This window comes from Chaetomium globosum, genomic scaffold, assembly GCF_000143365.1.
Source record: "Chaetomium globosum CBS 148.51 scaffold_1 genomic scaffold, whole genome shotgun sequence".
Classification (NCBI taxonomy): Eukaryota; Fungi; Ascomycota; class Sordariomycetes; order Sordariales; family Chaetomiaceae; genus Chaetomium; species Chaetomium globosum.
In genome coordinates this window covers 1,943,202-1,966,558 of record NT_165976.1, presented here as the reverse complement: position 1 = coordinate 1,966,558, position 23,357 = coordinate 1,943,202, and the positions used below count along the sequence as shown (strand labels likewise).

The 23,357-nt window shown below is 56.8% G+C and overlaps 8 protein-coding genes across 8 annotated transcripts; 5 read left to right on the top strand and 3 right to left on the bottom strand.

Annotated features, from left to right (window-relative positions):
• Window positions 1-2,390: 2,390 nt before the first annotated feature.
• Window positions 2,391-3,201, top strand: CHGG_00649 (uncharacterized protein; the record flags this gene model as incomplete). Its single annotated transcript, XM_001219869.1, has 3 exons — window positions 2,391-2,622; window positions 2,754-2,944; window positions 3,007-3,201. The coding sequence occupies 3 exons, from the start codon at window positions 2,391-2,393 to the stop codon at window positions 3,199-3,201; spliced, it is 618 nt and encodes a 205-aa protein (XP_001219870.1).
• Window positions 3,202-5,000: 1,799 nt separating this feature from the next.
• CHGG_00648 (uncharacterized protein) lies at window positions 5,001-7,177 on the top strand (the record flags this gene model as incomplete). Its single annotated transcript, XM_001219868.1, has 2 exons — window positions 5,001-5,622; window positions 5,682-7,177. The coding sequence occupies 2 exons, from the start codon at window positions 5,001-5,003 to the stop codon at window positions 7,175-7,177; spliced, it is 2,118 nt and encodes a 705-aa protein (XP_001219869.1).
• A 1,478-nt stretch (window positions 7,178-8,655) lies between these two features.
• On the top strand, window positions 8,656-10,010 carry CHGG_00647 (uncharacterized protein; the record flags this gene model as incomplete). Its single annotated transcript, XM_001219867.1, has 2 exons — window positions 8,656-9,807; window positions 9,894-10,010. 2 exons carry the CDS (start codon window positions 8,656-8,658, stop codon window positions 10,008-10,010), a joined length of 1,269 nt encoding a protein of 422 aa, XP_001219868.1.
• Window positions 10,011-10,609: 599 nt separating this feature from the next.
• Window positions 10,610-11,518, bottom strand: CHGG_00646 (uncharacterized protein; the record flags this gene model as incomplete). The annotated part of the gene is made up of 2 exons (XM_001219866.1): window positions 10,610-11,239; window positions 11,303-11,518. The coding sequence occupies 2 exons, from the start codon at window positions 11,516-11,518 to the stop codon at window positions 10,610-10,612; spliced, it is 846 nt and encodes a 281-aa protein (XP_001219867.1).
• Window positions 11,519-13,894: 2,376 nt separating this feature from the next.
• CHGG_00645 (uncharacterized protein) lies at window positions 13,895-16,381 on the top strand (the record flags this gene model as incomplete). Its single annotated transcript, XM_001219865.1, has 1 exon — window positions 13,895-16,381. One exon carries the CDS (start codon window positions 13,895-13,897, stop codon window positions 16,379-16,381), a length of 2,487 nt encoding a protein of 828 aa, XP_001219866.1.
• A 1,204-nt stretch (window positions 16,382-17,585) lies between these two features.
• CHGG_00644 (uncharacterized protein) lies at window positions 17,586-18,390 on the bottom strand (the record flags this gene model as incomplete). The annotated part of the gene is made up of 2 exons (XM_001219864.1): window positions 17,586-18,022; window positions 18,264-18,390. The coding sequence occupies 2 exons, from the start codon at window positions 18,388-18,390 to the stop codon at window positions 17,586-17,588; spliced, it is 564 nt and encodes a 187-aa protein (XP_001219865.1).
• An 834-nt stretch (window positions 18,391-19,224) lies between these two features.
• CHGG_00643 (uncharacterized protein) lies at window positions 19,225-21,525 on the top strand (the record flags this gene model as incomplete). Its single annotated transcript, XM_001219863.1, has 1 exon — window positions 19,225-21,525. The coding sequence occupies one exon, from the start codon at window positions 19,225-19,227 to the stop codon at window positions 21,523-21,525; it is 2,301 nt and encodes a 766-aa protein (XP_001219864.1).
• A 533-nt stretch (window positions 21,526-22,058) lies between these two features.
• Window positions 22,059-22,472, bottom strand: CHGG_00642 (uncharacterized protein; the record flags this gene model as incomplete). The annotated part of the gene is made up of 3 exons (XM_001219862.1): window positions 22,059-22,175; window positions 22,244-22,300; window positions 22,404-22,472. 3 exons carry the CDS (start codon window positions 22,470-22,472, stop codon window positions 22,059-22,061), a joined length of 243 nt encoding a protein of 80 aa, XP_001219863.1.
• Window positions 22,473-23,357: the final 885 nt, after the last annotated feature.

The window sequence follows — 23,357 nt, the reverse complement described above, 5'->3', positions numbered from 1 at the left end:
TACCGGGGGTCGGCAAAGCTCTGTTCCGAGCGAGGCCTCCCTGTGCGTGGGTTGTCCTCGCACTCGATAAGGAATTGGCAACGCCGCATGAGATTGCAACTCGGGACGGTCACGGTAAAAGATGAGGCAGAAACACGAGGAGGTAGAGAGACGTGGCCCCTGGTGGTCCTCTGATAACTAGCAAATTGAGAAAGGAAGCAAAGCTGGTCTCACGGGACGGCGCAGCCAAGTCACTGTTGTTCAAACAAAAAGGGGCTCCCCAGAGACCAAATGAGAAGCGCGGCAAAATTGCATGATTCATTTTATTCATTGCCGTAAGTTCATACCACTACCCAATATTCCGTCTGAGCAATCTCGAGGGCCTTCGTCCACCATAAATATATATCGCCCAGTTCTTCAGCCCTAGCGTCAAACAAGGACGCGGGACAGGTGTAATCCCCATGCTGCCGGCGGTTGTCGTGGTAAATAAGACGGACCCCAGTGGGAACAAGTAGGGAAGTATGCCCCAAGTTATGAAGGAGTTGTGTAGTTGCTTTGAAAGAAACAAGAAAGCTTGGGCTAATATGCCAACTGCCGGTGGTGGTGTGTGCTTTCGTGCCGGTCGTCAGGGACCGATGGTTCGGGCAGAGGGTTCGGGGTGCGACCAGTGACTTGAGTTTGTCCCGGCCGGGCCCGCAGCATGTCGATAGTATAGAGGCTGATTGCCACCCCAGTGTCTCTATACAGGAGGGGTGGATCTAAGTTACGGATTCTAGCAATGGTCAGTTTGACGAGCCTGGTTTGGATGGATATGATATGATGCATGTAAGCTAGGGACTCACGAGAGACGATCATTGAGTCCCTCCAACACAGTCACGAGCTCGGTGCATCGGCAGCCGGCGTCAACCGCGAGGTCGGAAGCGGCCACTCCACAAAAGGGGTATCCCGAGCGTCAGATTTCCTCCGGCAGACCACCCGGGGGGTCTGTACGAAATCAGTTGCTCGCTTTCCGTCCCGCCGCAGCCCGGAGGGAACTCGGCTTGTTGAGCGAATGGTGGCTGAGGGGAGCATGGTCTGAATTTCGGTGCCTGGATGACACTGTGATGGGTGGGTGGGAGTTGGGTGATAGGGCTGCAGCAAGATGCCGTAAGGTGAGGGTGTCAGCCCCTTTTTTAAGCAGGCGGCCTGCACTCGCGGGACGGAATGGGATCGTCGCTGTCGATTCAATGCCTGCTCGATGACAACATGATGTTGGGGGCGCTGGTTGCTGAATCAGCCGTCTTACCCATCTCTCCACTAGAGGACGCGATTCTTGTTCAAAGACTGGCAAGCGGACCATTTGAGAGTCAGCTGTGTGGCTCTCCCTGTATGCAGTCGCATCGTTTGGGTCAAGAGACTCTCCCGTGAGAGGTCGATCCAGAGAAGACGCTGCGAAGTCATGCTCGAGGTGGCTTGGCACCGCTGATGTGAGGAGGACTTATTGGACATCAAGACCTGGCTGCGTTTTGGCCTGCTGCGTGTCAGCAGGATGCCGTCAGCGGTTGGACTCGGTGAGTGGAAGACTTTAAAAAGGCGCGTGAGCCTTTCTCTCTTTCATCTATGTATGTATGTACATACATACATACCTACGAAACTCGCCGGCCCCGCAACGCACCGCCGTGTCCCCGTCCCGTGTCTACCGGGGTGATCGTCATCCTCGGCTTCTCCACAACCCGGATCAACTGGCATCCATCCATCCCTGGCCCTGGCAAAGCCGACAACTGTATTTTCCGGGACCACGTCCGCACCCGTACCCATCGCCGGGCGTGAGGCAACCGATCCGCCGGGTTTTAATCCGATGTCGAGAGTTCTTCAAAGGCGGATGCCACTGCGAGGTTCCGAAGACCAAAAGGGCAACTGGATAAATGGGCCAATTTACCCTGATAACCCCATCCCTACAGGCCGCCATTTTTAATATGAGGGCGGGTTTCCTTTGGGCGGAACAATCGGTGGATGGCTTTCGGCACTGAATTTGCCTCCACATTCCACGTGGTAGCTAAGGATCCGGGGGAAAATGCTGCACAGATACTGGCAAAACCCAGATCGTTTTCGCCATCTCCCGATGACAAGAGCAAGGTGTCATCGCAAACCACCGGGCCGTAGATGCCATTCTCCTTCTTCTTTCTTTTTGTGCAGCAATTGAACACGTTGAAGGTCGATTGGTAGGTCTAGACCGCCGCGTTTGGATGATACCCGAATCGTCAGCTTGCTACAATTAGTGCAACCACATCGACTTGTGCATCTTGTACATACATACCCACTTCCCAGGGGAAACACGCGGGTCTCTCGAAGCGACTTGATCCGCCGCCTGGGCGGCAACATGCGCTGTCGCCCGGCTTGCTAGTGACCCTCAACTAGCTACGGACACGACCATGGGCTTTGGGAGGAGTATGCTCAGCCATTTTCTGGCGGTTGTGGTTTTCTTGGTAGCACGGTCCATCGCAGGCTTCACCAACGCGTTTGACGGCATCACGAGCGGGTCGAGCGTGGCGCTGACCTGGGACGCCGTGGAACCGCAACACTACCCTTTGCGCATCACGGCGCAGGTGATTGATAAGAATGGTGACGGTTTCAGCGCGAAAGCATATCGGTTCAATATCACAAGTATACCGCCCCTCCTCACATGACTTTCTTCTACAAGGCTGGACAGGGTTGATCCATGTCGTGGCCTTGAGATGAACCTGAAGGGGGAACTACCCCCAACGGAAGGCTGAATTCACTAACCATGAAAGTAGCTGGCGCCAGTGGAACTTCATACTTATGGGCGGGGGCGCCATACCCGCTTCGTTGGGTTCCCAGGGGACTCTACCAGCTCGAGCTGAGGCCGATGACCTGGACTGGGGCTGATGTGCCCTTGCTGGCCAAGTCGCCATTTTTCAGCATCGATTCTGGGAATGCGGCGCAGACGGATGGGCCAACAGACGAGGTAAGTCAACATCGTCTCGGTAGCCTCGGAGCTTGTTGGGCTAACACGCCTGGCTTTCATAGCCCACGGCACCAGCAGATCCCCCGAGCGACGACGGTCCGGTCATTAGCAAGGCGGCAGCTATTGGACTCGGTGTGGCCGTCGGGGTGCCTGCGGTGGTGGGAGCGCTGGTTGTGGGCTGGTGTGTCTGGAAGCGGCAGCAAAAGGCGGCCACGGAAAAGAGGCGACTCAAGAGAAGCGAGTTTGTCATTAGCTGAGGGAAATGAATGCAAACTGATTTGAAGGCAATCAATAACTGGGAAGTCCGCAGACACCGGCAGGACGGAAATAATTTCTGCTTCTCAGGTTGGTCAACGGGATGCCGTGCCGTAGGTGCCACATTGCTGCGCCGGTCTCTGAGAAATGAGAAATCGGTGTCAAACCGGTGACTTTTCTGTGTGGGATGCTTATGCACAGTTCTTGTGCCGCGCCATGAACTGAGCAGGGGAAACGACACCGAGATGGAAGGGGCCTGACAAGAGAGATGGAAGCGAAGCGGCGGGAGAGGAAAAGGTGTGGCGCGAGGTTTTCAGGGGAAGAAGCTGTCAACCTGTCCGAATCCGAGTTATCGCATTTCCCCGGAGCCACCCCGGCTCGTCAGTGAAAAGAAGCTGCAGGTGAGGATGCACAGAATTGGAAGGAAACAATCGCTTATGGGGACACTTCGTAATGATCCCTGGCCCGATATCTCATCTCGTTCCTCAATTCCGGGTTTGTGGCTTAATGATCGACGGGCCAGGCTACCAGAGATGTATTTTAAGTTCCCCCACGTTTTTCAGCCTTGGTTTGCGCTGGAAGAGGAGACGATCGACTCTCATAACAACGGGATCTTAATGCTTGGTTCAAGTTCAGATCCCGGGAAAATTCGAGAAATGGAGGACCCTGAATCCAACCATCTTTCTCTCCTATTCCATCCTATCCAATCAATCATCCTAACCTGAGAAGAACGGTGGCGCGACCAGGCACAAGTTGGGACGAGGTCCCCGCTCGCTTTGACTGGTACCCACCATCCAAGGGTGGCGCTGCTTTTTGTTCCTGCATCTGGACTCTCTCAATGGCTCCACACCCCGTTTCGAGAGTCTCGGCTCGCGCGGATGGGCCCTCTCTGGCCTGTCATCGGGCCTTTCGTTCGCTTTCGTTCACTTTTCACTCCACTGACAAGTCTCCGACATCCAACGGCCCGCTCCACACACGATCTCTGTGAACCTATCGCAACGAATGGATGAACACCTCTCAGGCTAGGCGGCGGCAAATGTTTCCCTCGAGTCCGTCTTCCGGGATGGTCTGGGGTGGGCTCCAGGACTTCTCGAGGAGGATGAGGAGACGGAGGAGGGCAGGAACCCCGGGATGGATCGGGTTGGGTAATGAGCGCGATGTGTGAATTGTCTGTCGCCTTCGCGAGACCAACTTGGAATGTGTGGGTCAATATTGGGCATGCTGATGGAGCCCGGAACCAACACCACTGCCTGGGGGCACACGTCCCATGCTTTTTCATGCGGCCGTTCCTGCATTTCACGACCAATGAGAGATGGTTGGTTCCTGATCCTCTTTCTCAAGCGCCCCCAAGGCGTATCCAAGTGTGCCAAGGATCGATACGAATCTGGGCCTTGGAACCGCCAACACGTCCAAACCCTGAACGTGGGCCTGACCATTGGCGCCCGAACCGGACATCGGCTCCTTTTTGGTGATGGGCTCGCCTTGACGACCTGAGCCACGGGGTTGCAGTTGCGGTGGGGAGCCGTGGGCACAGCGACGCGGCCCCTCCCCCCTTCCCGCCGTGCCCGGGGCTCGGCTGGCTCCCTAAAAGGCTTCCGATGCCACCGCCAACATGCCGGCGCTTCTCTCTCTTGAGCCTGATGCTTCTCCAGCCAAGTCCCTCAAGCTGCCTCCCTAGCGAGACTAGACTAGAGCATTGTTTTTGCTCGTCCTCTGACGTATCGTACGTCGACTACTCACTCGTTCAACCTATCTCTCGGACCACTGTCACTCTTTCGTGTTAATCACGTAAAACTTCCCGATGGCTCCTACTGTCGTCCGGCTGGGCGCTGCTGCCCTGGCCTGTGCCTCGAGCACCCTTGCCCTCGAGGCCTATCAACTCAAGGAGTCCTACAACCCCTCCAACTTCTTTGACAAGTTCGCCTTCTTCAGCGACCGCGACCCCAACCAGGGGTTCGTCAAGTACAGGAACAAGGCAGATGCCACCAGCCTTGGTCTGATCAAGAGCACCAAGGATGAAGTCACCATCAAGGTCGACTCCACCGGGACCGACCAAGACGGCCGGAGCAGTGTCAGACTCGAGAGTGTCAACACGTACAACTCGGGTCTGTTCATTGCCGATTTCTCCCACTTCCCCAAGCAAGCCTGTGGTGCTTGGCCTGCTTTCTGGATGGTCGGTCCCGAGTGGCCCCGGGACGGTGAGGTGGACATCTACGAGGGCTGGAACTTGAACGAGCGCAACAAGGTTGTGCTCCACACCGACGACCCTCAGTTGGTCGGCTCGTGCACCATCAGCCCGGGTGACTTCACGGCCAGCATGATCTACAAGAACTGCTGGAACAAAGCTCCGGGTCAACCGGGCAACACGGGCTGTGCGGTCGAGGAGCCCAACGGCTCCTTCGGCAATGAGAATGGCGGTGTCTGTGAGTAATAGCCCTTAGCAGCGATGAAATCCGCATTCCGAGTCACTGACACTGTCTAGACGCCACCGAGTGGGCGGATGATGGCATCAAGGTCTGGTCCTGGCCTTCCGGGGGCGCCCCCGCGGACGTGACGAGCGGCAAACCCGACCCGACCAAGTGGGGCAAGCCCAAGTTCGCGGCCGGAGGCAACAACTGCGACGTCACCAAGGCCTTCCGCAACATGCGCATGGTGTTGAACATCAACCTCTGTGGTGATGCTGCGGGCGGCCTCTGGGGCGAGACCTGCAAGAAGAAGACCGAGGTTGATGAGTGCTACCAGTATGTGCAGTGGAACCCCAAGGCGTTCGAGAAGACGTACTGGCAGGTTCGCGGCATCAACGTCTACCAGCTTGAGACGGTGAAGCCGACCCCGAGCTCGACCTCGACCACGAGCACCTCAACCAGCACTTCGACTAGCACTTCGACCAGCACCAGCACCTCAACCAGCACTAGCACTAGCACTAGCACTTCGACCACTTCGACTTCGGTTGCCGAGACTTCGACCGTCGAGTCGTCGTCCAGCACCTCGACTGCCGAGACCAGCTCTGTGCCCGAGGAGGAGCCGACCACTACCATCACCTCGGAGACGGCGGCCGAGACTGTGACCCCGACTTCCTCGACCGAGGAGGCCAGCGAGACGGCCACTGAGACTGCCACCGAGACTGAGAGTGAGTGCTCGGATGACATTACCACCTCTACCACCGAGGTTCCCGAGGTGACCAGCACTGCGGCGACGGCGACTGCTACCGAGACCGAGAGTGAATGCTCGGATGACATTACCACCAGCACTGAGTTGCCCGAGGTAACTAGCACCGAGCTGCCCGAGGTGACCAGCACCGCGGCGACGGCGACTGAGACGGAGAGCGAATGCTCGGACGATGTCACCGAGTCGGCGACTGCCGAGCCCACCAACTCGGTTCCTGATGTGACAGTCACCTCCTCGGAGAGACTCACCACCTCGACCATCTACACGACCACTACCTACACCATCACGTCCTGCGAGCCTACCGTGACCGAGTGCCCCGGCCGCGTCGTGACCGAGACCATCGCCGTTTCCACCACCGTCTGCCCCGTGACGGACGTTGAAACGGACGAGCCCACCGACAAGCCCACCGGGCCCAACCCCAACCCCACCGACAAGCCTACCGGCTCCAACCCCAGCCCCAGCTCTAGCGTCAGTGAGGTCGTTACCACCATCCGCACTCTTACCACCATCTCGAAGACGACCACCGTTGTCCTGCCCCGGCCGACCGGCGAGGGTGGCGACGACGAGGGCGAGGACGACAACAACGAGGGCGAGGACACCCCCTCGGGCGTGCCCAGCTCCGCTGTCTCGGAGGTGGTCGAGCCCACCGGTGGCGTGGTACCGCCGCCCATCGAGATCGTCACCACCCTGCCCACCGCCAATGCCTCGCAGACCGCGATCAAGCCGCCTATTGAGACGGCCGGCGCGGGTCGCGTCCTTGTCAGCGGTCTGCTGATGGCTGTCGGTGCCGTTGCTGTGATGGTGCTGTAAGCGCAAGGGGGGATTGTTTGTTTGTTTGTTTGTTTGTTTTGTTATAGCGGGGGAAAAGGGTTTACTATTCTAAGGAGGAAATGTTCAGAGGCTTAATGTATTGCTTGGTGACATAGAGGGACAGGAGGATGTTGTGCCTTAGACTATTAGCTTTGGATAACGAGCACGTATATGTTGATGATGGAATTATGCCCCCCTGGGACGCTACTTATTTGGATTTGAGGGCTGACTGAGTGTGAAGGTGACATGATGCCTTGATCGATGTTTTTTGTCTTGTTCGTTTCTCAGGTACATGGTCACCCGTAAAGAGGTCAGCTTATTGCTCCCGCAACTCCCGTCGTTAGGAATTTAGGGTTAGGGTACACGCCAAGTTTCTCCTGAGTTTACACCACAATTTCTGAGACATATGAGATAGTTAAAAGGGAGATGTGGAAGTGAAAAGATATATTCTCTCCAATACCTAAATGAACTTTCGGACCTTCGAGTGTCGTTACAACAAAGTTAGCACATGTGCGGATGGTCTGTCGATCATGATTTCAGAGCTCGTGGGCGCTGCAAGGGCCCGCAGCGACCGCCGATCTGTGGGTGCTCGCCCTCGATAACCCCAATGCTCTTGGCAGAGCCACTTTTCATCCCACACGGCATGGAACGCTTTTCTCCACTTGAATATCGTCACGGCCAAATACCTAACTGACGCTGTTCCCAAAGCCTCATAATAGTATTGGGTATAACCTAATAGCGCTCAGTTCGCTGGCATAAGAAAATGCTACTAATCCCCAAATCCCTCAGTCTCAGTCAGTGTTCTCACTAAACCCACGATAAAAGATCTGCTTACACGGTTTGGACGGCCACCCGATGGACCCGAAGGATGGGACGATCCGACTGGAGGTGCAGCAGGCAACACAGGCATAATCCCCCATAAACTTGATGAAAGTGGTTCAACAGGAACACGCTGCGCTATAGCCTGTATCCACTGTAGGGTATTATGAAGAGCCGTTGTTAAGTCATTGACTTGGGTTAGCAAAGACTGGATGAGCTGTAAATTGGGTGACCCCCCCGGAGGGGAGAACGGTGGAACAATGACACCACCTTGCGGAGGCCGACCATCTCTTCGTGAGTTCATAATAAACGGCGTCGAGAAAGAGAAACTAAACTTACAACTTCCTGGGGCATCGACAGAACTACCTAAACACCTTGTCGGCTCACAGCCGGCATGCAATCAATCGGTTGATTGTTACCTTACCATACATGACCCACCGGTAATTACGTATTTGTACTTACTTAGAAGTCTATCAGAAAGACATGACATCAACTATCCGAGAACGCCGGAGATCCACCATTTCAACTTCAACGCTTCCACTTCACACAACGTTGCCCATGTGCCGCGACTGACGGCCTCCTACTTCCTGCCAGCTGGAAGCTCGATTATTTCCTTTTTAGACATATACCTGCTGTGATCGGACCCGCCCCCCCCAACCATGTTAAAGGTCCTCCGGCCACGGCCCTTCCTCGCGCAAGGGCCGTCAGCGATGCGACGATTGCGACCACCACCACCCCGACCGATCGCAAGCCGCCTACAAGTTACCGCTCGATGCATGCCGCTCAACAGCGCATATTCAAGCCAACCACCACCCCACACCGTCGAACCTTTCCCTCCCCGACCTTCCCCGATCCGACCATTCCACCCACCAACACGCCCAACTCCCACCGCCCTCCCCCACCCCCAACAACAACACCACCAACACCGCACCTACAACTACCACCCCGACAACCGCCACCGCCGAACCCCCTCACCCCAACCCTACACCGACCCCGCCTACCGCGACGCCCGCCTCCTCGCCGCCAAACCCCTCATCCACTGGCGCGGCTTCCGCGCCCTCCACACCCCGACCACCTACACCATCCTCCTCGCCGTCGCGGGCGGCCTGCTGGCCTTCTACTTCGCGCACCTCGAAACGGTGCCCGTGTCCGGGCGCACGCGGTTCAACGCCTACGGCGCGGCGTCGGTGCGCCGCGCCGGCGAGCTGGAGCAGCGGCGTCTGTTGTGGCAGCTGGAGCAGCAGGGGGTGCGGGTGCTGCCGGAGTGGGATGGAAGGGTGGTGAGGGTGCGGCGGGTGATGGAGAGGTTGTTGCCGTTTAGTGGGATGGTGGGGCTGGAGGGGATGGAGGGGGAGGAGTGGGAGGTCTGTGTGGTGGATGATCCGCGCACGGCGAACGCGTTCGTGTTGCCGGGGGGCAAGGTGTTTGTGTTTAGTGGGATTTTGGGGCTGGCGAGGAATGACAGTGGGTTGGCGACGGTTTTGGGGCATGAGATTGCGCATAACTTGGCGGGACATCATGGGGAGAGGCTGAGTCAGGATATTAAGGCGAGTGTGGTGCTGTATACCATGATGGTTTTGGGCGGGGCGTTTGGGCTGGGCCCGTTAATCATGCACTACTTTGGGTCGCGGTTTTTGGATGTCGCGTTTGGGTTCCCCATGAGCAGGCTGCAGGAGAGCGAGGCCGACTACATTGGCTTGATGATGATGGCCGAGGCGTGCTACGACCCGCAGGAGGCGGCGAGATTCTGGGAGCGGATGGAGAGGGCCACGGGGCAGGAGATGCCAGAGTGGATGAGCACGCATCCGGCGGTAAGTCAAGGCGGTTGCTACGGTGGTGGTGAGGTGTTAGTCTCCGACTCGCTAACGGATGGCAGAACTTAAACAGGATCAAAAAGATTCAGGAGTGGCTGCCCGAGGCCATGGAGAAGCGAGCGCAGAGCGATTGCAGCTCGACGACGGCTTTTGCAGATCTATTCAGACATGCAATGCGGACCGGCCAAGTCTTTTTTTGAGGAGTTGGCCAAGTGGCCTTGTATTTAAGCGTGGAGTTACTGGGCAGATCTGGGATGGAGTTAGTGGAGTATGTTGAACGAGTGAGTAGCCTACGGTTCTGTATGCCTGAAAGGAAGATACCCCTATCCACCTTCTCCTGGCTATATCAACCAAACCTGTGAAGGGAAACCACCGCTCTAAACTTTATACATCATCGCCTAACATCCAGCACCCCCAAGATCCTCATCTCTTCACCTCCCCCCCTCTCCCAAACAACGCCCTCCACAGCGCCCTCCACCTCCGTCTCCCCTCCCCACCAGCCGTCTGCACCGACCCGACCGCCGACATGAGCCTCTCCCGCTCGGCCACCTCCCTCTTCTCCCTCCGCTCCTGCCGCACCCGCAGCACCTCGCGCCCGACCACCTCAAACACCTGGTCGATGCCCTCCCCGGTCTTGGCCGACACCTCCAGAAACGGCACATCGACCCCGCCGTTGCCAACACCATTACCAACACCGTTCCCAACCCCCATACCACGCGCCGCGCGCACCCCCGCCGCCCGACTAACCACCCCCACCCCATCTCCACCATCCTCACCCTCACCCTCCCCCCCATCACGCTTATTCCCCACCCAACACAATCGGATACGCCCGCCCGCGATCAATCCCACCACCCCCAGCACGCGACCCAGCACCCCCACGACGACCACCACCACCACCCGGCGAAGCCACCGCCTCGGAAGCAGCAGAAGAGGAAGACGGAGTCGCCGGCGCGAAATGCTCGCGCATAAACTCGGCCAGGCCGCGCGCCAGCTGCAGCGAGGCCGGGTCGCGCACCGAGTAGACCAGCACGGCGGCCTCGGTGATGGAGAGGGCTTGCGCAAGGAGCGGGTTGCTGGGCAAGTGGGCGGTGGGCATTTCGAGGGCGTCGATTAGGTAGGTTTGGGAGTGGGTTTTGGGGGGTTGTTGTTGATGTTGTTGCTGGTTGTGATTGTGGCTATGGGGGGGTTGTTTATACAGTCGGGTGGGTTGGGGGCTGTTGATGTGGGGGTGGGGATGGGATTTTATGGTAGTGCCTCTAGGGGTCGGGTTTGTAGCCGTGGTCGAGCTGGTGAGTGCGTGAGCTGTGGCCGAGGTGGGCAGGGCAGGTGTCTCAATCTCCAGCGTGATGGGGTGGCGGCAGCCTCCCTCGTAGAAAGGGTCGGGGGGCAGGGTTTCGCCGTGAAAGGTCCCTTCGCCGAACTGGATCGACTGGTGGTTAGGATCACGTCGCGGTCAAGGTGCCGTGATTGCACGGTGGATTGGAATGCTTACTCTTGTTAGGATAGCCGTCTTGCCTGTGCCTCGGCCACCGATCACGAGCACTCGGAACTCGCCCGCCGGTTTTCGTTCTTCCTGTCGCTTCCGCTCGTCCTCCTCGGCCTGTCGGCGTCTTCGTTCCTCCTCAAGAGAGGGCTCCGCTTCTTGCCAATGAAATATCGCCTTGAGGTACTTGGCCTCCTCGGGTGACCACACTAACGAATTAACCATTTTGGGTGGTTTCTCATTGCACTTTGTTGGAGACGCTGTCAAATTTGTGAATTATCGTGGTCGGTCAGAAATCGCGTTGGTTTTCGAGATTCGATACTCGCGGGGTTTTAGAATGCAAGTTGGAATTCTTTGTTTCCCATGTGCGGCCAGCTTGAGTCATTCTACGGATCATTCAGAAATTCACAATGGTCACCGAGCTGTAAGTTAGGACGGAACAAAGGCGTCAACAGCAAGAGCAGCAGGAGCAGAAACACGAACACAGGGAACCACCGTGACGCCATGTGCTGGGTGGCACATTGTCGGACTGCATTCTGGCAAATATCAACCTCTAACATGAATCAAGATCAGCATCATCCCGCATCCATCCAAATCTGCCATGTGAGAGCCCTTCATCTAGATGCCTTTGCGTGAGGGGAGCAGGCAAAAGGAAAGGGGTCACGCCCTCTTTATGATCTTCAGGGAGTCGCCCAACAAAGGCAAGAGCGAGTAGGCTAATATCAATTCCGTGTGTTGAGAGGGTGCATGACTGGCAAAATAGAGGGCTTATGCTTCCCAAAGTACAAAACATAATATATTCACATTCATCTCTGCATCTTGGGTTTTTTTTTCGTTTTGTTTTTTTCTAGCGATGAGTGGATCGGGTTCCAGCGAGAAGCGGCGCAGTGTGTGACGGTTAGGACCAGCAACTACCTAGTTCATAAGGCACGAGAACCTACCCTAAATTATCATCATATACTCCCCCACACAGGAAGAGAGGAAAAATCAAATCAAGAAAGAAAAGTCTACTCCAACTGTTGTTTTATTTTAACCTTTGCCTTTATTTTAGGTCACATTCTATGGAGTTTTCCAAGTTGGAAGTGATAGACCAAAATTAGCCCTTTGCTGGTTGCTCCCAAGAGCGTAAGTCAACTTCTCGAACTCTTCATCCCCTGCCCGCTGCTCGTAAAACGGGACAAGTTCACTGGCTGTCTCGTGTCGTCGATCCCAGTCATGCAAACGCCGCCGTTAGATTCAAGATCGGGGAAGCCAAGAGTCTCACCATCAATCCTCCCGTTGTAGGCAGGGGTGCGGCGGACAATCGTCTGGACCTGCCCAACTTGGGTAATTATTCCACACTCGATCGACCGAGAAACACAATCATCTCACTAAACAAAGTTGGGTTGCAGTCTGCTCTTCTGACGGAGGCCTCAACAGACATCCACCGGGTACCTACCTCAGCTACATGCATGCAGCTGGTTATTTTATTTTAACCTTTGGGTTGCGTTGCACAGCGATGCAATGGTACGGAACGCAGATGTGAAGACGCGGGGTCGGGAAGGATGCCGCTTTACTGGCTGGGGGGCAGGGAGGGAAGACCGGTGCCGAAGCGCCGGTGTGGAGCCCTGCTGGTGGGTTCTCAACCCTAACCACAGCTATTAATAACTGACAAGAGAACCATTTCCTCCGTATGGAATCGCCTCATTCTAGTGAGGTCGCCGATTGCTTACCACTCACTGCTTTGCCGCACTAAACCCTAGCTGCCCAGCTGCCTGTCCTGACATGAAGATGGTGCCGCTTCAATCATGATTAATTTCCCGATTGATTTGGCATCAGAAAACAAATGATTGCTCGAGGCAATACAGTGGTGGATGAGGCCGTCAGGGCCTCGTCCAACCCCAGTAGTGGCTCGGCTCCACGCCTTGCCGGGACGGGTGTGCTCGAATAGGGCGATCTCCTTCCTCCCCGTCCCTGGCTCTTTGGCCGCCCGCGTCTGCTGGTCAGCACGGGATACTGTAACCCCGCTTGTCTTGGCTTCGGTGCCCTGGCCTATTGTGGACAGGTTGTGAACACCGGAAGCTCGCCTCGGTCGACGAATGATGGCAAGAGGCATGGGAGTGCCGTCCTGGTCTTCTCGAAGCCTACCGAGCAATGGGACGGCCGGCTAACTCGGGACCGGCAGGTTTGGCCCTCCGTTGATGCGGTCTGTGGGCAAAGCTGAACCGGAGACCCAACATTCAGCCCTACGGCGGCTATCCGACAAATGCGTCTCGAGAGTTGACGCGTCGTCTGACTCCACCCGCCAACACACGCCGTCTCAAGTGGCATTCTCAGCCGCATGCACGCAGGACGCCGGAAACCAGTCGCTGAGCTAAGGGCCCCGTGGGTCCTGGGGACCTGCAGGGGTTCGGTTGTGGCCCCCGCTCTCCCCTGTCCCCTGTGGGATGCCATTCTGGGATCGTTTCACCAGACAGCTGGGTCGGCTTTTCGTCTTTGCTCATTTTCCCTTTTCTCCAAGGTGTCGCTCATTCGGGCCATCCGTCGCTTCACTCTGCGTCTAATACCCGCGCGTGATCATCTGAGTCTCGGACTTGGTGAGACCATGTCATAAAACTCGAAATGGACAACTACCCACCGCGGCCACGGCCACGTCCGCCGCTTCGCTCCGAGACCTCGTCCAGCGCCTTCAGCAGGATATCAACCGTGTCTGACTTCACGGACCTTGGTAGTTTCCAAAGCCACGGAACCTACCCTCCCTTGCAAAACCGACCTTCTCTCTCCACACTCCAAACGTCCAGCGCCAACTTTGCTTCGGGAACGGGGGCGGGAGATGAGGGCTATACCTATGCCAGCCCAACTTCTGGCTGGACCACCTTGACGACCTCCCCTCACAATATTGGCTACTCGCCGGTAGCTTTGACAGACGCGTCGCAACCCTCCAGGCAGGACCGCAGCCACGCCCATAAGCACCATGAAGCAATTCCCGAGGAGGACGGCGCCGACCTCGGTCTGGTCAACTCGGCTGCCTCCATAGACGGCGGGGATGCGGAGAAACCAAGCATACGGGTTACCTCGGTACCGATGTTTGACCTGACACATACTCTGGGCCCAACAACGAAGGCCGATGAAGATTTCCTGAAGGCCCTGCAGCAGCAGGAAGCGCTCGGGAAACTGACCGGCGGTCTGGGGCTCGGTATCAAGACGGATATGACCGTGACCGAATCCGCGCTGCTGGCTGCGAGCCCGGTGGCCGAACGGCCGCTCAGTCGAACCTTCTCTAGGGCCAGGCCCGTGAGCCGAGCCGAGACCCTGAAACGACTGGGGCAGAGCGAGGCCAACAAGCGGGGTGAAGTGATTGAAGTTGTCATGGAGGACGCCCCGCCACACTCCAAGGTCGACATCAGTCTGGTATCGGGACACAACACCGAAGACCCGGTCCCGTCCGTCATGAAGCAGACGACGTTCCCGACTAGGAAGCCCACGGCTACCGTCTTCTACCCACAGCCCAACTGGAAACCATTCTCGCTAAGGTGGCCGTACCTCATCTTGTTGGTTGTCTTATCGCTCGTCCTCGCAGTTGCCGTCGAGGTGCTATACCGCTCCTCCGCCCACGACCCACTGGTCACCTTCCGGGCCCCTTCGGAGATCCCCACGTCCCAATACTTTGCCATCAAGTTTCTGCCCATGATCACCGCCGTCTCGTACGGTGTGCTCTGGCAGATCACCAACTTCGAGGTGATGCGTCTCGAGCCTTTCTATCAACTCTCCAAAGAGGGGGGCGCCCTAGCAGCCGAGTCGATCAACGTCGACTATCTCACGCAGTTCAACCTCTTTCGCCCGCTGCGTGCTCTCCATTACAGACACTTTGCCGTCGCTGTCTCCTCGATTGCTAGCTTGCTGGCCAACACATTGGTGCCCACTCTCGGGGCTGCCTCCATCGTCCTGACACCGGATCGTAACACCCGTATCCAATTCCCCAATGATCCGAAGCACATTCTCATGCACCACGTCTGGTCCCGCCTGCTGACCACCACCCTTGTTATCATCGCTTTCCTCGGCTGCATCCTCTTCTACCTGCTGCAGACCCGCCGCACCGGCCTACTCGCCGACGTCAAGGGCATTGCCGGCCTGGCGTCCATGGCCACCGTCTCCCATATCCTGATGGACTTCAAGGACATGGATGTCGCGACCCACCAGGACATCCACCACAAGCTCAAATCCCACCGCTACGTCCTCCGCAACTCTTCCCTCGCCCCAGACGACTCCCTACCCACCGCTCACGGCTCCAACGGAACACATGACCCGGAACCCGACCGCTACACAAACCACCACCTCTCGCCCAACCCGCAGCCCCTAATGCTTCGCCCCCAGGGCGCCCTGCCCTTCCTCGCCTTTATCCTCATCTTCACCGCCCTCCTCCCGATCATCCTCTTCACACCGGCCACGGTGCTCACCGACCACGCCCCCTGGCTCGTGACCGCGCTCGCCGTCCTCATCAAGCTGTCCTGGGGCGCACTCGAGACCGACGTGCGCGTCATGGAGCCCTATTATATCCTCTCGCGCCGCCACGCGCCGCCCAAGACGCTGTGCCTCGACTACACCGCCATGCCCTTTGGCTGGGTCGCCATCAAGGGCCTGCTCAACGGCCACTGGCTCGTCTTCGCCGTCGGCCTGGGCACCGTCATCGCCGAGGTGCTCACCGTCTTGGTGACTAGTCTAGCCACCGTCGAGGGCCGTGTGTTCCTCGACATCATGGAAAAGGGCGGGAAGCCTACCACAGCCGCCGCCGCCGCCACCGCCGGCCCCGGCCCCGGCGGCGACATCAACGCCGGGCAGGAGACGGTGCCGAGCTTCTGGCTATCGCTGGCACTGGCGGTGATCATCCTGGTGTACATGGCCGTCGTGGCGGGCGTGGTATTCATGCGGCGCGGGCGCGTCTTCCTGCCGCGCCAGCCCAACACCATCGCCAGCGTGCTGGCCTACATCCACCAGAGCAAGATGCTGTACGGCTTTGTGGGCACGGCCCAAGCTGTCCAACGCCGACATGCTGCGCCGCCTCGAGGAGCTCGGCAAGACGTATGGTCTGGGCTGGTTCCAGGGCCGTGATGGCCAGAGCCATTGCGGCGTCGATGAGGAGGAGCTGTTGAGTGGGTATAAGGTCGGGTATGATTACTCGAGGGCGACCAAGCCGTGGGAGGAGACCGAGGTTAATTGGTTGTGAGGCTGGTTGGGGAAGGTGTTTTTTTTTTTCTTCTTCATCTTTATACTTTCATTTGTTTTGTTTGGGAGCCTAGCCGGGGCACCTTACTGTGTGTATGCATGGCGTGGGGTTTGTTGGTTAGTTTTGGGTTGTTTGACTGGTAGTGCATTACTGGCGTAGGGGGTCTCATGTGAAGGGGGGATGATACCTTGGATGCTGAATATTCCAGCTCATGATTAAATCTATTCACTTTCGTATCATGGCAAGACTTGAAAGTGCGGCATGCAGAAATTTCCACAAGTGTGTCCCAGCCTGGAGCATGCCTGGTCGTTTACATCCTTTCGACCCCCCCCGGGCGGGCCTCCCTTAGGCTAGAATCTGACATCGAGTTACACAGGGACGGAATGTATTTGCCGTGGCGCTACAGTAATGTCCGCGTATAGCTTACACAGCTTATACAGAGGGTCCGCTTAGCGGTCCGCAGAGGATCATTAAGATGCGGGTGAGATGGCCCGTTGTGGTTCGGCCGCTCGTATTACCTCCTCGCCACGCGCGAGATGGGACGAGCGCGAGATTACACTCCGACGACATAGCCACAAACAAAGGAGACGGCTGGGACTGCCCAGCTGAATTCGTTGTTTACTTGTAATGTCGTGTGTAGTGTAGTTTGCAACTGGAATGCAGATCTCGCGGGCCGAGGTGCTGCATGTGTCAGATCACAGCTGACTAGGGAGAGATGTCGAACTGATCGCCAGTTGAGTTAAACCGAAAAAGCGTTGGCTGGAATTTAGCGTGCTCTTATACCTTCCATGGAGCATACAAGGTAACTAGGTGGTAACTGTGTAAGTGGCTTCCATGTTTGAAACGCATAGCCCATGGAAGGCTGCGACAAACGGAAACGCAACCCCCCGAAACGATGTTTCGCATGTGCGACTCCAGAGCCATTGAATGAGTCGCCACGCACTCCGGACCGAAGCAGATCGCCGCGGCTGTGGGAATCTGGTGCAAACCTACCGTTTCCACAGCAAAGAGAACATCAACACACCGAACGAGTTTTGATGTGGTTGGAAGAGGTCAGCCATCGCCGATCGTTGGCTGCATCTGCTCCCATCACCATGGCCACGGCGGGGCAGGTGCAGCGCAATGCAGCGCCCGCAGGAGGGGTAAAGTGGTGATTGGGCAATGCGCTACAAAAGGATGCACGCGCGCAGCGTTGCCCGTTGCGAATCGATGACAGGCTGGCGGCCACTCCCTCGTAGATAGGACAACAAAACAAACAACAGCTTGCTGTTGATCGTTTGGTTCTTTCTCCAGACTCCAAACCGGCTGCAACGGCGCCGACGAGTCGTCGTTTTCTCGGATCGCCAAAAGTTTGTGGAACCTCCCACCAAAGGGCCCAGATCCGCTCTTCTCGGCAGCGGGGGACAGGGTCTCATTGCACCCAGGGGAAGGAGGCTGTGCAGTCTCGATTTCTTGTCGCGTATTTCGTCGCTGCTGAAAACACGGGCTGCCGCAGAATGAGCGAGGAACGCAATTAAACGCTGCGCCTGGATAGATTCGTCATGTCCGTAAACCTCCGTCAAGGCTGGAGAATTTGAGATGAATTAAAGGTTTTGGCTTCATTCTGTACGAGAGAGGAATCTTGAAGCAGGAATGCGAACCTGCGAACCTGCGAACCTGCAAGGTCTGGCCCGAATCTTCAATCAAGGGCGGGGCTCCCGTCTGCAGAAGTGCCGCACGCATAGGCGCCGCCCCTGAGTTTTCCAGGGGAAGGAGCCACTCACCCACGGGAGAATGGGCGGAAGATGCGGAGGGAGCAACTTCCATGCAGCGCAGCTTCCCCTGCTTGGCGACGCTGGTTCTCGCGGCCAAGAGGCTCGATTTCTTCAGCCAAGGGCTTGGATATCTTGCCCATGGGCACAAGAAGGCTGTGGGAGTTTGAGAAAGGATGATTCTATGAACCATTCTCTCCGCTTGATCAGGTTCCGAAACTTGGTTGAAGGGTAATAATGATGGTCGATTGGCCCACTGCACAGACCATGTGTTAGAAGTGTACTTTATATCTCCACCAATCTGCATGGCATCCGAGAGGCATCACGGCGCATATCCAGTCACCCGCTATCCTGCCGATCTAATCTCCCAGCCGGCATTAACTGTCGATACTTGGCAGTGACCCCCTTGCGGGCCCTCTCTTGACCACTTGACAGTCCCCAACCCCGTGTGTCCCTGTTTTTGTCTTCTCATTACGCAGCGCTTCCCCGTCACCCGACACCCAAACACACCTGAGGCGACCCGCCGTCCATTCTTTCACTCCTTTGACTTCATTATCTTTCTCAAACTACCAAATTGGCACGTCACTCGTGCTAGTTAGACGGATTCTTCTCACCATCTTTTTTCGTTGTACGACTCGGCCTGGATCTCGACTTCGGATTGAACGCGCTTCCTTGTCGGCAGACTTCCCTCGCTTTACTCCCCTGCCGAAACTCGAACCGCCTTCCCTCCCGAGGACATTTCCATATTCTGCTCTTCTTCAGTGACGTCGCGATTTCACTTCGGCCCATTCCACCAGCGCTTCGTTTGCTGGCTTCCATAACCAACCCCGATCTCGAGTCTAGAACAACGGCGACCCTACTGACGGACATCGAGAAATCGATTGATCTGGCTCTTTAGCCGCCGACTTCACAGTCTCGAGGAACGACAATTTTTCACGACCTGTCGATTCTATACACCTTCAGATATACCCACAAAAATGCGGTGGCCATTGTCAAGGCCGCTTGCGGCCCTGGCGTCGCTCGCCGCCTTCGCCTCTCCCGTGGCCTCCGAGTACATCCTCCAGTCCAACTCCCTAAACGCCTGCCAGGAAAACTCGGGCTTCACGGCTAGCTTGTTCAAGGTTGTTTTCACGCCGAACAACCACACGGCAAACGTCGACATTGTCGCCGTCTCGTCCGTTCAGGGCAGCGTCATTTTCGATGTCTCCATCTCGGCCTACGGATACGAAATTATCAAGCGCAAGGTCGACCCCTGCGACGCTGGCCTCGCCGGTCTGTGCCCCATGACCGCCGGCAAGATCCCGCTCAACTTTAACCTCAACGTTGGCGAGGAAGCCCTCGGCCAGATCCCCTCGATCGCCTACACTTTCCCGGACCTTGACGCCAAGGTGAAGGTCTTCATCAACATGACGGACGGGGCCGAGGCGGGCAAGAGTGTCGCCTGTGTCGAGGCCGACATCTCCAACGGCAAAACCGTTGACTTGCTCGGCGTGAAGTGGGCCACCGCCATCGTTGCCGGCCTAGCCCTGGTTTCGTCGGCCATCGTGTCAGGCCTCGGCCACCAGAATGCCGCTGCCCACGTCGCTGCTAACGCTCTCTCGCTCTTTGGATACTTCCAGGCCCAGGCCATGCTGGGCCTCACCGGAGTGCCTCTACCGCCCATCGTCATGTCGTGGACCCAGGATTTCCAGTGGAGCATGGGCATCATTCATGTCTCCTTCATGCAGGACATTTTCACCTGGTACCAGCGCGCGACCGGCGGCACGCCCTCCACCATTTTCGACTCGCTGACGACCGTCTCGGTCCAAGTGGAGAAGCGCGCCGTCGAGTTCGGCATGGGCCTGGCAAAGCGCTCGCTGGCCATGATGCCGCGGACCATTTCCGAGCCCATGTCGGCCATCATGAAGCGCGAGCTGATCAAGCGAGGCAATATCCAGACCAGCTCTGGTAGCTACATTGTCTACGGCATCCAGCGCGCGGCCTTCCGTGCCGGCATCGAGTCGACCAACCTGTTTATGACAGGTCTCATTTTCTTCTGCCTCTTGGTCATCATTACCTGCGCTTCCGTGGCAGCTTTCAAGGGCATGCTCGAAGTGGCGGCGAAGAAGAAGTGGATTCCCGGCGACAAGTTCCTCGAGTTCCGCAACGGCTGGCTCACGGTCCTCAAGGGTATCTTGTTTCGCCTGACCCTGATCGGCTTCCCTCAGATGACCATCCTCTGCCTCTGGGAGTTCACGCAGAAGGATTCCGCCGCCGAGGTTGTGCTGGCCGTCTTCTTCCTGCTTGGCATGGGCGTCACCCTCGGATGGGCTGCGTCTAAGGTCATCATGATCGCCCGCCGCTCCGTCATGATGCACCACAACCCCGCCTACATCCTGTTCTCAGACCCCCAGGCGCTCAACAAGTGGGGCTTTTTGTACGTCCAGTTCCGGGCCTCTGCTTACTACTTTATCGTCCCCGTTTTGGGCTACGCCTTGGTCAAGGCCATGTTCGTCGCTTTCGCGCAGGACAAGGGTACGGTCCAGGCCGTCGGTTTCATCCTCATCGAAGCCGCCGCCCTGATCGCCGCTAGCGTGCTGCGCCCGTGGATGGACAAGAAGACGAACTCGTTCAACATCGCCATCTGCGCCATGAACTTTGTCAACTCCATCTTCCTCCTGATCTTCACTGAAGTCTTCAACCAGCCGCCTCTCGTCACAGGTGTTGTCGGCCTCGTGCTCTGGATCGCGAACGCCGTTTTCGCCTTGATCCTGCTGCTCATGCTCATTGTGAGCACCATCTTCGTCTTCTTCCGCGAGAACCCCGACGGCCGGTACCAGATTATGGCCGACGACAGGACCTCGTTCATGAAGTCGCAGACGCACCTCACGCAGACCACCGAGCTGGACGCCCTTGCCGCTACCGCGCGCGGCGACAAGTCCGGCTTTAAAAACGGCCTGGATCTCGACGACGATGCGGAGTCGATCACGTCGGACTCGATGCGCCACAAGGCCGAGCACCTGGGCGTGCCCTCGGCGAACAACTCGGTGGCGGGCTTCAACCGGCCTCACAGCCCCGCTTCCCCGGCTATGCCCCTATTCCCTGCCGACACTCCTCGGAGCCCTCCGCGGTACAACGATCGGCCAGCCAGCCCGTTCAGTGCGCAGAACCGCCCGGCGAGCCCCTTTGGCGCGCATAACCGGCCAGCAAGTCCATTTGGTGCGCAAAACAGGCCTGCCAGCCCGTTCGGCGCGCCCAACAACGGGCCAGCATTCCGGGCTCAGAATAACTCGAGGTGAGCAAAGTCAGGTTATTTTAAAGTACGGCTTCGCTAACCCATCCCAGCCCTAGCCCTTGGCAACGCGGCGCTGGTTACGACTAATGGATGCTACCAAAGCGGCCACGTCTGGCCCCTCGGTTGTATCTGACCATAATGATAAATGGGACACGGAGTTTTGCGTTTTTCGAATTCGATATACACGGCCGCACGTTTCCGCATCCGGCTTAGGGAGCCTTCGGACATCAACAGCTTCTGTGAGGGACGTAGTATTCCCGCAACAGATACCCGTGGCGCTTTTCGCCCACAGCACCGGCCCGTGTTGGATACACGACGGTCCTCAATCGACACCCATCCCTTATATTCTTTCCTTTTTTGTCGACTGACTGGCTGGGGGCATGAAAAGGCGTCGGGGTAGGGACCTGGGGTGGAATGGTCACTTTTTTTTTCTTTAACCTGTTGTCTCTTCTGCACAGACATGCCACGAGAAGGGGTGTGTATTACTTGGGCGAGAGCTCGGGAGTTGATTTGCGTTCGTGACTTATCATCCCACATCTACTTGAGCTGTATATATACGGGTGAGCCCGATGAACCCTTGACAGCTGGGCTGGAAGACGGGCTGCGTTGGGGTTGCGGTTGGGTCCGCGTGAGGGGCTTCTTTTTGTGTTTTGGCTGGATGGGATGGGTTGGGTGGGTTGTAGTTAATTCAGCTGAGTTGAATATTGCTCTGGATTATTTACTACGTGCTTGTCATTGGTCTCGGTGTCGGGCTTTTGAGCGTGGATCCCCCAGGTTTGCTGCCGCCGTGCTGTTTTATAATCGGGGGCGAGGCACTTACACAGCCGAACATTGCTGGGAAACCAAACTAGCAAGGACTGATCAAGAAACCAGAAAACCCACCCTCATATTGCTCTGGTCCAACGGTTGGAATCGACATCGAAGAATTATTTTGCTGATGCTCAGCGTCATGTCATATCAATATTGAATTGAGTAGCACAGCTATTAGAATAGACTAACTAAGTTGGAATGAAAGAGAAAGGAGCGTAATTAACCCGGAAGTAGAGACATTCCCACAACTCCTGGTAACGCCCCAACCTCAACTGTAATCCAGCTCCTGCCCTGCACACTTTGTCTCACGTTCATCGTCTCATACACCATTACGCTCCCCTCGTCAACACCAACCAACGTTTAAGAAACAGAGCCGGACACGGTCCAGGGTAGGGTTAGGAAGTGGACATCTCAGTCCCAATCTCGAAGTTGGGGAGAACTACACACCACCGTAAAGAAAAGCACCCAGGAAAACCAACCCTCAGAAGAAGAAAGCGAAAGTAAAGGAGAAGCGAAGAGAGAAGGTTAACCGTTACAAACAAACAAACAAATAATCAAACCAAAACAACCAACCAAGCAATCTTAAACCCCAACACCAACCCCCTCCCCAGCACCATCCTCCATCTTGACCCCACGTCCCCTCCTCCCCATCCTCCTCCCCGTCCCCATCCCCACCCTCACACCCACCGCCCTCGCCCCATCACCACCACCACCTCCCTCCCCGTCCCCTCCTTAAGCACCGACTCGTAGTACGCTGATTTACTGACAATTGCTCTTTGTTGACATTCTTTAGACCTCTACACCTAGAAGTCTCGCCCGTTCTGGTATGTATATTATTATTATTATTATTATTTCATACACCGATATGGCCTGGGGGCGCGCCGGTCCTTCTACTGCTATGTACAAAGGAAAACGGTACCGTATAGGCTGGATACAAACCTCTGGTCTAACACTTTGTGGACAGCATTCTATGAATCCGTCGTACTGCGAAAGAAAAGGAGGGACCTTTGCCGGCCTCCGGGGCCT